The 13,424-nt window shown below is 40.1% G+C and overlaps 1 protein-coding gene across 1 annotated transcript in view; it reads right to left on the minus strand.

The window, feature by feature from the left end:
- Positions 1-8,564, minus strand: part of PEPD (peptidase D) — a gene marked incomplete at its 5' end in the record, with an annotated part of 206,053 nt that extends 197,489 nt beyond the window's left edge. Inside the window, 2 exons of the mRNA XM_073560873.1 lie at positions 3,661-3,708; positions 8,499-8,564. Of these exons, the coding sequence (XP_073416974.1) occupies positions 3,661-3,708; positions 8,499-8,564 (114 nt within the window). The remainder of the gene's footprint in view (positions 1-3,660; positions 3,709-8,498) is intronic.
- Positions 8,565-13,424: the final 4,860 nt, after the last annotated feature.

Here is a 13,424-nt window from a genome sequence, read left to right on the forward strand (position 1 = left end):
TAAAGGACTAGATGTCTCCTGCCTTTTAGTCAAACCATGCCTCCAACTCTGATTAGCAGAAAGCAGTCAATCAGTGGTGTGGGCGGGGTTATATAGGGCTTAGCATTCTGAGCTCTGCTAGATCTGTAGCAGAGAAAACTGTGATAGTATCAAAGCTGCTGCACCCAGTAAACTAAGTGATACATTGCTGGAATCAAGTACTCTGTCCCTAACCATCACGATGCTTTCAGAGTACATAGTAAAAACCTGCTGACAGATTCCCTTTAAAGAAACACTAAACAAGAACATGAGTAAAAAAAAAAACAAAAAAACTGAAAATAGGATTTTTAAAAATCCTCCTAAAATCTTCTTGTCTTGTTTCATGCAATTATACGAATGACACAAAAGCTTAGAAATGTTCCCATACTCTTCACTGTTCTGTGTATGGCTGTAAGAAAACTGCCTGCAGCAGGAGCCTCTCCCCTCTGTATGCAGTAGGAAACAAAGATCACCAAATCCCACCCCCTCGATTAAGGGTCACGAATGAAATTAATCAGCAAATTAATTAACCTTCGGATTCTCTACAGGATTTCTACAATACTTATTGTTTCAGGATCAGATCGAAAATATGGCTGATTAACAAACAGCTAGGGCAACTATTTCTTCTTTAACATGAATATTAATTTCTAGGTTTAATCATCCGGACAAATCTAATTAATAAAAATTACATTAGGCTACGACTAGGAAAGCCGGGTCAGCCACATGGGATGACCCAGCTTTCCCAGGATCCTCAACAATTTAGGCTTTCACAGAAGATGGCCTTAAAACTTTCAACATCCCTCAAAATATTCCTCTCCAACAGCTTTCTCCTCCATGTAAAATTAAAAATAAGCAGCTCGCTATAAAAACTGCAGAAAGTAATTACTTACCTGACTTTTTCTCTCTTTAGAGAAAGCAGCGGAGGAGCCATCCTTGCTCCCCCCTCCTACGGTATATGATGAGAGGCGCTTTCATTAAAAACCGTAACGGTAAGAGAGCCGTAACGGGTGTCGCTGGCAGTCATTTCATCAACATGATTCTAAGAAAACTGATTTAACTACACACTAAAAGTCATATTCACCCTATACCCCATTTGCTTGGAAATAAAAATAAAAAATATCTTACTGCCACCTCACTCCCCCGGCAAGGCCAGAAATTTCGCAAGAACACTCACTTCACGATAAAGGAAGCAGAATGGTGAGTCAGGGTTGGCAACTTCCATGACCCTCATAGTTTTTTTTTTGTTTTTTTTAAGTCAACTATGCAGAAGAATCCTAAAATACTGTGTTTTTTTTGTTGTTTTTCACTTTTTCATGGGCAACATATATCATTATATACCTTTATGCTTTTGCAGGGCAGGAAGGAGCTAGACTGCAATACCAGCCACTCAAAAACCTTAGCTTTCCTTGGCTTTTGCACTATAAGTTGCACCAAATTTAAAAAAAAAAAAAAAAAAAAAAAGATTAAACTTCGTAGAGCTAATTTATGAATTATTTGCCACAGAGTTCTTTAAAACAGAAGCTGCAGAACCACCTGCATGATATTTGCATGTTCATCAAGGATGCAGGTAAAAGGCTGACACTGAAGGATTATTTTAAGAACCTTTTTTGATGACCCCAAAAACTGATTTAGCCAGTGCCTCCCGCTTTCGCATGTGGAGGCGAAAAGGTGATGCTGGCATAGCGTTGTTCATTTGCCACTAGCCAAGTATGGTACATGGAAATCCTTGCAATTAAAGGGGGTTTCCATCTCCTGAAAACCTACTTCAGCTGCAGTTTGTTTTTTTTGTTATTACTTCTTTCTCACCTTTCCGAGGTCCAGTGTCACTGGTTCACCTTCACCAGGTCCAATGCAACCTTTCTCACCCTTTTACAAACCAGACAGGCCAAAATGCATCTGCACTAATCCAGGGTGCAGCGGACCCAAGTAAAATGGCAGCTGCACAGGTGCATAAATACCAAATGAAACAGCCAGCCTACAATCAGGGATTGGCCGTGTGGTACACCAGTGCAGAAGAAATAATCCGCATGTGGCAGTGTTCACACAGGGAATGCAGGGCTTCTGGCTCACAACCTCTTAGTAACACCATATAGGGGGGCTGCCCAGTGCCAACTAGAATGCATCCCGTGTGAACAGAGGCCACAAGTTTGCAGAACCATTTGGGCCCAACTGCACCCTGGAAAAAATATAAAAAGTGCACAAAAAACATATCAATATATGTCAGGTATTTGTTGATATTAAGGCCTTTGGGCCCGTCTGGTTTGTAACTGAATTTTTTGGAGGATTCTTTTTCCTCTTTTTGAGGTTTTCATGTTAGAGTGGGAACCTTTCTCACCCTCCCTAGGTCAAATGAAACTTCTCTCACCCTCCACAAGTTCAACACCAAATCTCCGCAGCTGATCCTGATGTCTGTTATTATCTGCAGCTCCCACGTAACAATGACAGTGCTGCAGCCGATAACAGAGCTCAGCGGCTGGGCCTGAGTTGAAACCTTATTGCAGCTGAGCTCATGGGTTGCATGCGGCGCTGACAGAGTGACGTTATCACTGCAGATCACAGACAACGGGTAGCAGTGGCAGAGATGTCATACTAGGCTTGGGGAGGGTGAGTAACGCATTTTGTCTTTTTTTAAAGCAAGCTGCTGCATGGGAAAGTGGCTATCCGGTACCCAAAAAATCCCTTTAAAAGGACAGTAGGAGACCTGTTAAGATGCTGACGTACGTTAAGTCCGCTTGATCCCAATTCCCCATAAAAAGTACTTTTGGATCAATCAGTATTGATGAGAAAAAGCAACTACTGGACTCACGTGATGCCACTTTTCATGCTGAGAAACCAAGTACTGGCGGAGGTATAAACCCAACTTCTTGCAATATGTTATTCAGTAGCTATATATATATATATATATACACATACACACACACACACACACACACACACAGGGTACATATGCAGACAATAGGGACACACTGAACAGGGGATGTGACCTTTGTCACACCCATAAAAGCTTCAAGACAGAGAGGAAAGGCTGTGGATTTTACTAAGGCCTGTTTCACACATCCGTTCTTCCCCATCAGTCAAAATCCGCCGTTTTGCAAAAAAAAATGGATCCGCCATTTTTCTGGGCGGATCCGTTTTTTTCCCCATTGACTTGTATTAACGGCGGATCTTGACGGATGGTCATCAGTTTTTTTACGGATCCGCCAAGATTTTGCCGTCCGCTGAGCGGACAGGACGAACAATGAAACGTTTTTCTCCCCGGCCAGATCCGCATTTTCTATTGCACATGCCTGTGTCGGAAATTTAACCCTAAACTCAGTTCTGGCCTCTGAAAAAAATTCTCTCTCTCCTCTCTTTCTCTTCTCTCTCCCATCTCTCTCTCTCCTCCCCGGGCAGCGGTTCCTTTAAAACTCTTCCTTCGCCGGATCCGTTAAAACAACGGTCCAGTACCAAATGTTGTGTCAGTACAGGAACGGATCCGTTGTCTGCCATTTTAGCGGATTTTAACCGACGAAAAAAAACGGATTTCTTTTGTGAGCTTGCAAATTTATGATAAGAAGACTGGACCTTTCCACCCCGTGATAGAAGCAGATTATGGAGGCAAGAAGTCAATGGTGTCAGTATATTCCAAGGAGGTTATCTTACCAGAGTGAGCAGGACTGACGGCTTCTTTGCACTCAAGACTTTGGCAATCTGATGGAAGGAAAGGAAAATGTTAATTGATGCAGAAAAAGCAGTCACATAGCATTCCATTAACCTGATAATACAAAGGTCCTACAATGGGCTTGTAGAAGAAGGAACGGCTCAGAGCCTGCGATAAATGTCAGATTGGTGGAGTATGACTGCTGCTAAGTAAAAACATCCAGGCAATAAAATTAACAGACACCCTTTACCTATCAGAGAGGTGCAAAGATAAACTACACAGGTGATAAAGGTTACCTCAGACATAAGATGGACCATCTAGAGAGAGGAATAAAAAAAGAATAGATATACCGCAGGATGGGATGTATATAGTGTGGACAGAAAAAAAGAGATACATTACAGGATTGGCTGTATATACAGTGGACAGAAAAAATATATATTGCAGGATGGGCTGTATATAGAGTGAACAAAAAGGATAAATATACTGCAAGATGGGCTGTATATGAAAAGGACATAAAGGATAAATATACTGCAGGATGAGCTGTATATAAAAAGGATAGAAAAGGTAAATAAAAGACCCGGCCGTCCCTCTAAACTTTCATCTCAAACAAGGAGAAGACTGGTCAGAGATGCAGCGAAGAGGCCCATGATCATTCCGGATGAACTGCATTGATCTACAGCTGAGGTGGGACAGTCTATCCATAGGACAACAATCAGTTGTACACTGCACAAATCTGGCCTTTATTAAAGAGTGGCAAGAAGAAAGTCATTTCTCAAAGATATCCATAAAAAGTGTCGTTTAAAGTTTGCAACAAGCCACCTGGGAGACACACCAAACATGTGAAAGAAGGTCAGATGAAAGCAAAATCAAACTTTTTGGAAACGTTTTATGACTAAGGGCTTATTGCCAGAAACGCGTAAGAATGTGACTCTGTTTTTATCTATTTGTGAATATATCTACACCTTTTTATGATGGTGTGAAATAAAGAAGAATTGTTTTTTATTATTCAGCTGTGTGATCCGACAACTTTTTTTTTTCTCCTCTCAATGCCAAACGATATATTTGGCATAAAGTCAGCACAGCTCATCACCCTAAACACACCATCCCCACTGTCAAACATGGAGGTGGCACCATCATGGTTTGGGGCTGCGTTTCTTTAGCAGGGACAGGGAAGATGGTTAAAATTTATGGGAAGATGGATGGAGCCAAATACAGGACCATTCTTGAAGAAAACCTGTTGGAGTCTGAAAAAGACCTGAGACTGGGACGGAGATTTATCTTCCAACCAGACAATGATCCCAAATATAAAGCAAAATCTACAATGGAATGGTTCACACATAAACGTATCTACGTGTTAGAATGGCCAAGTCACAGTCCAGACCTGAATCCAACCGAGAATCTGTGGAAAGAGCTGAAAACTGCTGTTCACAAACGATCTCCATCAAACCTCACTGAGCTCGAGCTGTTTGCCAAGGAAGAATGGGCAAGAATTTCAGCCTCTCAATGTACAAAACTGATAGAGACATACCCCAAGCGACTTGCAGCTATAATTGCAGCAAAAGGTGGCGCAACAAAGTATTAAGTTAAAGGGGCCGAATAATATTGCACGTCCCACTTTTCAGTTTTTGAATTTCCACAAAAATTTAAAATAACCAATAAATTTCGTTCAACTTCACAATTGTGTTCCACTTGTTGTTGATTCTTCACCAAAAATTTACATTTGGTATCTTTATGTTTGAAGCATGATATATGGGAAAAGGTTGATAGGTTCCAGGGGGCCGAATACTTTTGCAAGGCACTGTATGTCCTCAGGGGAGTAGGGAAGCCCCCCCACACACACATTAGATGGCATGCCGATCCTGCCTAAAAAGTTTGTTTGGCCGACTTTTGTCTAATATGTATGAGACCCCCACAAATGGCTAGAAAGAACAAGGCCTTGTTCCATTCAGCCTTTGCATGGAGCGACGGTTGAGGATGCATGTTGTTGCTCCGTGCACGCTGAGCACAAAGTCCTTGAACACATCAAGTTTATATGTGACCATTGGGGTTTTGGTTGGAATACCTTTAATTCTTTCTTGCTAATTATTATTCAGTGTAATTTTTTTCTAGTATTTTTAATATTTTTTTTTCTTTTCAAGCATGTAGGGTAGTGGGTTTTTTTTTTACTTTGATACTTTTTTTGCTTTTGTTTTACTTTTTCCAATTATCAAATCCACTAAAGAAGCTTATGCTAAAAACACCACTCCTGGGAAATACTGCATTCTGGAAAAAAGCCACTCACTCCCCAAAAAGACGAACAAAATATCCAAAACAACATGCATTTTATACATTACAACGCTCAAACTGCATTTAAGAAATATAAAAATAACACATGAAGAACACCTGCCTAAACTACGGTATCTTTTTTCTCGATTCCTCCATTTCGGAGGTTTTCTTTCAGATGAACCACGTAACGTTAATTCCACTTACTGGGGAACTAAAAGTCCCAGCATGCCCTTCCACATGAAATGATGATTGTAGAAGTTTGTACTCGATTTTATACGAAAAGGAAAATCTTCTACTACTGAACAGCCCTTAAATAAATCCACATGTAGAACGCACAGAGAGTGCTGGGGATACACTGGCCGGGTGGACTGTGCCATGAATGCAGGGGCAGCGTCACTTTAACGTCTCCATTTCCCTTTATTTAAAGACTTGATTATTGATGCAGGAATTATTGATTGACACTGCTACAATAATGAAGCGCTTTGCTTCTCAGCAGTCGCGTGTCAGCTGACACATGTAACAGGCAATGAATGATAAATCCTGCCCACAAAACGGGTCAGAGGAAAAGAGCTTGTAACAGAGCGGGTTATAAGAGGCCAACACCGAACAGAGAGAGCGTTTCCTGCAAATACTGCTCAGTCAAGTGGGGAAATGCGATTAAACTGGGAGAAAAATTACTTGCTTCCTAAGGAATCATTAACCATCTCTCATAGACTCTGGAAATGAGAAGTAATAATAAAGCATTAAAACTTAGGACTGTATTAGTGGCCATCATCTAATATTCTCAGAATCAACAGGACAGGAGAACGAGACGAGAAGTTACATTTAACATGAGCTTTTAAAAGGATATGCCGAATTTCCCTTCCAAGAACAGTAAGTACTAGATCAGGAGACACAAAGTTGTGAAATATAAAGTTTTCTATGATTTGACTCAGTATATTCACGTAAAACGCTACTGAAAAGAAAGATTCACAAAAAGCCTGTGAGTCCTGCTGACTCCGCTCATGCACAGTGTGTGGGCGGGGACAAAAAGGACTCAAATCCTGGCAGCATGTCATCATATTTTACCTAAAAACACTGAACAAAACCAAAGAAAACTATAAATCACCGAGATCAGGGTCTCCTTCTCTATTACATACTGCTACTATAAAAGAAATCTGACAGCGACGCTTTAAGCGGGAAAGCTTTTCACAATTTAATGGTTTCCTGAGGGGTCATTAACAAACTATCCTTGACTCTCGAAATGCAAAGCAATAATACATCATTAAAACTTGGGACTGTAATAGTGTAATCCAATATTCTCACAATTAACTGGACAGGAGGACTAGACAAGAGATTACATTTACGGAGAATTTTAAAAGGATATGACAAATTTCCTTCCTCAGGACGATAAATAATAGAACAGGAGATGCCAAGTTGAGGCATATATAGTTTTCTATGATTTGGTTTATTATTTTCATGTAAAATGCTGCTAAAAAAAGAGACTCAAAACAAAAAGCCTGCGAGTCCTGCTGACTCCACCCATGCACAGGGTGTGGGCGGGGACAAAAAGGACTCAATTCCTGGCAGGATTTTATCAGATTTTACCTAAAGACACTGAACAAAATCAAAGAAAACTATAAATACCGGAGATCAGGGTCTCCATCTCTTTTACATACTGCTACTATAAAAGAAATCTGACAGAGACGCTTTAAGCAGGAAAGCTTTTCGCAATTTAATGGTTTCCTGTGGGGTAATTAACCATCTATCCTTGACTCCCGAAATGCAAAGCAATTAAAACTTGGGACTGTAATAGTGTAATCCAATATTCTCACAATTAACTGGACAGGAGGACTAGAAAAGAGATTACATTTACAGAGAATTTTAAAAGGATATGACAAATTTCCTTTCTCGGGACGATAAATAATAAACAGGAGATGCAAAGTTGTGGCATATATAGTTTTCTATGACGCGGTTCATTATTTTCATGTAAAATCAAAACAAAAAACTTGAGTCCTGCTGACTCTGCCCATGTAAAGTGTGTGGGCCGAGACAATGAGGACTCTCATTCCTGGAAGCATTTCATCAGATTTTACCTAAAAACGTGTATAAAACCAAAGAAAACTATATATCTCCGAGTTCAGGGAATATCTCTACTACATACCACTCAAACATAAGAGATCTGAAAGTTACTTTAAGAGGGAAATGTCATTCACTGTTCTTTTTCCAACATAATTACGTCAATGAGACAAAAGATTATTGATTTTATTTACATACATGTTGGTGGATACAAAACTTACAGTTCATATAAAAATTATTCACCACCTAGACTCAATACCAATTGGTTTTCCCTGTGCTAAAATAGTTCTCATAATTATAGAATAAAAAAACGTAATAGACAGATTGCTTTTATAAAAAAAAGACAGTAAAATATCTATTAGTGAAGAAATGCTGTTGATAGGGCGCTCTCAGGACTTGGACATCAGGTATGCACCATACGGGATTGCTGCATTACTGCCAAATGTTTAATTGAAACCCAGACCTCAAAACTTTGGTAAATTACACACAAATGACAAACTTATGCAAAGACACTTACATCACATGTGTAATGAACTTCATCGACTGCATATTTCTGTCTAAAGTGCTCTGGAGGATGAATCCTAGGAAGCAAAGAAAAAAAAAATCAATGAAAAACTTACTATAAACGTACTATTAATTTACATGTGATTGATCCGCACTTTGCAGACATTTGACTAATCAGCTGAGCTATAACCGTCATCTACTGTCCCATTAAAAAAAAGCCTCCTCCGCTGGTGGTATGTGTGCACGCTCTTTACATGAACTCATGTTTGTTTGCAAGAAATAATTTATCATAATTGCTCGCTTTGGAAAAATACAAATTACGCTGTAGATTTCCCACCAGCTGCGTCACCACAATATGCACCGTGCAACGCAGCGGCTTTACAGACAGGTTCCTAATTATGTGATTGGGAACGGAGAACATTTCCTTTCTACTCTTGTGGAAGAAGGTGTAAAACATTACAAATGGAAAACAATTCGCTCATATGGTGTGAAGACAGTGGAAATGAGGACTCAGGAGTTCTCAGAATCAATAGGACAACTACTATGACCAGCACTAATAAGACGGCTATTGCCATTGACCCCCTCACCCAAACAATGACAGGCACTTATGCATCTGCATGCCCATACATCTGCCTAGCACTATGGTCGACCTCTGCCCGCTTACAACTGCCTCGCCAAACAGTCCTGAGTGTCAAGGCTTTAGGTGAAGTGCTGAGATTTCCACCATTCAGCGCACGCGTCATACGACTGTACACAATCAGAAGAAAATGAAGCATCCAATCTAGAGAGATGGGAAGGAAAAAAACAAAATCCCCCCATCTTCTGGCTACTTTTCTAAGCTACTGTAACCTTGTAAACTTCTCTTAATTTGCCACCTGATTTTTCCAAGTAAAACAACAAAAAGACCCTCTAACTTCACATCGCCCGCACAACCATCTTTGCTCTTCCATGATTCTATACTTAATTTAGCCACGAATCAACTAACCCTAAACTATGCCCCACAGCCACGTTACATGATTCACAGGGACCCTCCTTAGGGTCACTCTAACTATTTACTTGCAGATGTTAAGCTACATTATGACTTGTACTCATGTCACATCCAAAGCTGCTGCAAAAAAAAAAGCAACCAAAAGCTTTCAGCATCTCATATTGCTCAGATGAAATTTTGGGTGAGGATAGTTTAAGCATCTTAAGTGGAATCATGGTTTATACTCCACTCATATCAAAAGCTGCATAAAAATTTCTGTTGGCTACCAAATCTAATCGCTATCGAAGCAGTCTGCTTGAAACCCAGCCAATGTACCGCACTTGGGTGCGTTGCATTGTACCAATATCCAAGAAGTATAATTTCTCCTTGCGGAGAATGACATGCTAAGCATGTCGAGGTGAGGAGACTTAAAGCCGCAATGCTCCTCTGGGAAATATGCTAATTATGCAAATTGTCTCTTCAGAGAGGAAAAGGACTAGAACTCTAGTGCCACCAATTAGAGGTAGCAATCCTAAAAGTCAATGTTGACCCTTTAACGAGCCTAGTTACATGACTTAGGATAAAAGCCAAACCAGAATCTCCATTTGCAGACACTGTGTTTCGGGGTACTGCCCCTCATCAGTGCAAAGTGGGAGATCTGGTTTGGCTGTGAGAGAGGCCTCTGACCGATATCCAAGAAGTATCATTTCTCCTTGCGGAGAATGACATGCTAAGCATGTCGAGGTGAGGAGACTTAAAGCCGCAATGCTCCTCTGGGAAATATGCTAATTATGCAAATTGTCTCTTCAGAGAGGAAGAGGACTAGAACTCTAGTGCCACCAATTAGAGGTAGCAATCCTAAAAGTCAATGTTGACCCTTTAATGAGCCTAGTTCCATGACTTAGGATAAAAGCCAAACCAGAATCTCCATTTGCAGACACTGTGTTTCGGGGTACTGCCCCTCATCAGTGCAAAGTGGGAGAACTGGTTTGGCTGTGAGAGAGGCGTCTGACCGATATCCAAGAAGTATCATTTCTCCTTGCGGAGAATGACATGCTAAGCATGTCGAGGTGAGGAGACTTAAAGCCGCAATGCTCCTCTGGGAAATATGCTAATTATGCAAATTATCTCTTCAGAGAGGAAGAGGACTAGAACTCTAGTGCCACCAATTAGAGGTAGCAATCCTAAAAGTCAATGTTGACCCTTTAACGAGCCTAGTTCCATGACTTAGGATAAAAGCCAAACCAGAATCTCCATTTGCAGACACTGTGTTTCGGGGTACTGCCCCTCATCAGTGCAAAGTGGGAGATCTGGTTTGGCTGTGAGAGAGGCGTCTGACCGATATCCAAGAAGTAGCCAAACCAGATCTCCCACTTTGCACTGATGAGGGGCAGTAACCCGAAACACACTGTCTGCAAATGGAGATTCTGGTTTGGCTTTTATCCTAAGTCATGTAACTAGGCTCGTTAAAGGGTCAACATTGACTTTTAGGATTGCTACCTCTAATTGGTGGCACTAGAGTTCTAGTCCTCTTCCTCTCTGAAGAGACAATTTGCATAATTAGCATATTTCCCAGAGGAGCATTGCGGCTTAAAGTCTCCTCACCTCGACATGCTTAGCATGTCATTCTCCGCAAGGGAAATGATACTTCTTGGATATCGGTCAGACGCCTCTCTCACAGCCAAACCAGATCTCCCACTTTGCACTGATGAGGGGCAGTACCCCGAAACACAGTGTCTGCAAATGGAGATTCTGGTTTGGCTTTTATCCTAAGTCATGTAACTAGGCTCGTTAAAGGGTCAACATTGACTTTTAGGATTGCTACCTCTAATTTCTTGGATATCGGTCAGACGCCTCTCTCACAGCCAAACCAGATCTCCCACTTTGCACTGATGAGGGGCAGTACCCCGAAACACAGTGTCTGCAAATGGAGATTCTGGTTTGGCTTTTATCCTAAGTCATGTAACTAGGCTCGTTAAAGGGTCAACATTGACTTTTAGGATTGCTACCTCTAATTGGTGGCACTAGAGTTCTAGTCCTCTTCCTCTCTGAAGAGACAATATGCATAATTAGCATCGTACCAAGGCACTTATGCAAATGCTGATCTAAAGTCACAATATACTCTAGTCACATCCAAAGCTGCCCTGAATTACAGATGCATAAAGGAAAATAATTCCACAAAGTTAATACAAGATAAAGCCTAAAGTCTATTTTTAAATTGACCAACAGCATTGATCACCCAGATCCACTGCAGAAGGCGCAGAGACCTGCCTGGCCTGGAGAAGAAAAACAAAGCTTCCATTCTTAGGTATTCTTGGGTATTTGCAGATCTTGAAAGCAATATGAATTGTTGTCTTGTGGATTGGGGATAAAGCAGAAGTTATCAAGCAAGATGTCGCTGCATTTCTGTTCCTGACATTTAGGTTATCCTGGAAGGAATGATGTAAAAGTGTAAATATTGTCTGAAAGCTGCACATGAAGATGACCCAAGGGAACAGACGCATTTCCAGTGTTGCATCTGCAGGGGAAAAAAATGTATTGAAAACAAGGATGCGCAGTCTTAAGATACAGAACGGGACAAGGTGACTGAGCAGCCAATTAGAGCCAAGTCAATTAGCGCCAATCAAGCGCTGGATTCCCAGAATGATCAGAGTTTTATCAAGAAAACAGATGGACAGTTCCGGACAGCTCCCTCTTGCTTAGATTTTGTGGCAGCAAGAAGAGAAAACAGCAGGAAATGTACACAAGTTGTGGAGGAATAATATATTCCGGCCGTCAAGTGACTTTGTGAAGCAGGACGGAATAACAAAAAACTAATGGAAGAAATTCACAACCAAAAAGGACAAAACATAAGCTAAAAAACTGAGCAAATGTCTTTAATATTTCATCATCTAACAACTCTGCATGAATATATACTACTATATTCTTGCACATAGGGGCAGTATTATAATTACTATAATACTGCCCCTACGCACAAGAATATAACTACTATAATACTGCCACTACGTACAAGAATATAACTACTATAATACTGCCCCTACGTGCAAGAATTTAACTACTATAATACTGCCCCTACGTACAAGAATATAACTACTATAATACTGCCCCTACGTACAAGAATATAACTACTATAATACTGCCCCTACGTACAAGAATATAACTACTATAATACTGCCCCTATGTACAAGAATATAACTACTATAATACTGCCCCATGTACAAGAATATAACTACTATAATACTGCCCCATGTACAAGAATATAACTACTATAATACTGCTCATACGTACAAGAATATAACGACTATAATACTGCCCCTATGTACAAGAATATAACTACTATAATACTGCTCCTATATACAAGAATATAACTACTATAATACTGCTCCTATATACAAGAATATAACTACTATAATACTGCCCCTACGTACAAGAATATAACTACTATAATACTGCCCCTATGTACAAGAATATAACTACTATAATACTGCCCCTACGTACAAGAATATAACTACTATAATACTGCCCCTACGTACAAGAATATAACTACTATAATACTGCCCCTACGTACAAGAATATAACTACTATAACACTGCCCTCTATGTACAAGAATATAACTACTATAATACTGCCCCATGTACAAGAATATAACTAATATAATACTGCCCCTATGTACAAGAATATAACTACTATAATACTGCCCTCTATGTCCAAGAATATAACTACTATAATACTGTCCCATGTACAAGAATATAACTACTATAATACTGCCCCATGTACAAGAATATAACTACTATAATACTGCCCCTACGTACAAGAATATAACTACTATAATAATGCCCCTACGTACAAGAATATAACTACTATAATACTGCCCTCTAAGTACAAGAATATAACTACTATAATACTGCCCCATGTACAAGAATATAACTACTATAATACTGCCCCTATGTACAAGAATATAAATACTATAAT

The sequence above is a fragment of the Dendrobates tinctorius genome, unplaced genomic scaffold, assembly GCF_039654945.1.
Source record: "Dendrobates tinctorius isolate UK_male_01 unplaced genomic scaffold, ASM3965494v1 ptg000307l, whole genome shotgun sequence".
NCBI classification, from domain to species: Eukaryota; Metazoa; Chordata; class Amphibia; order Anura; family Dendrobatidae; genus Dendrobates; species Dendrobates tinctorius.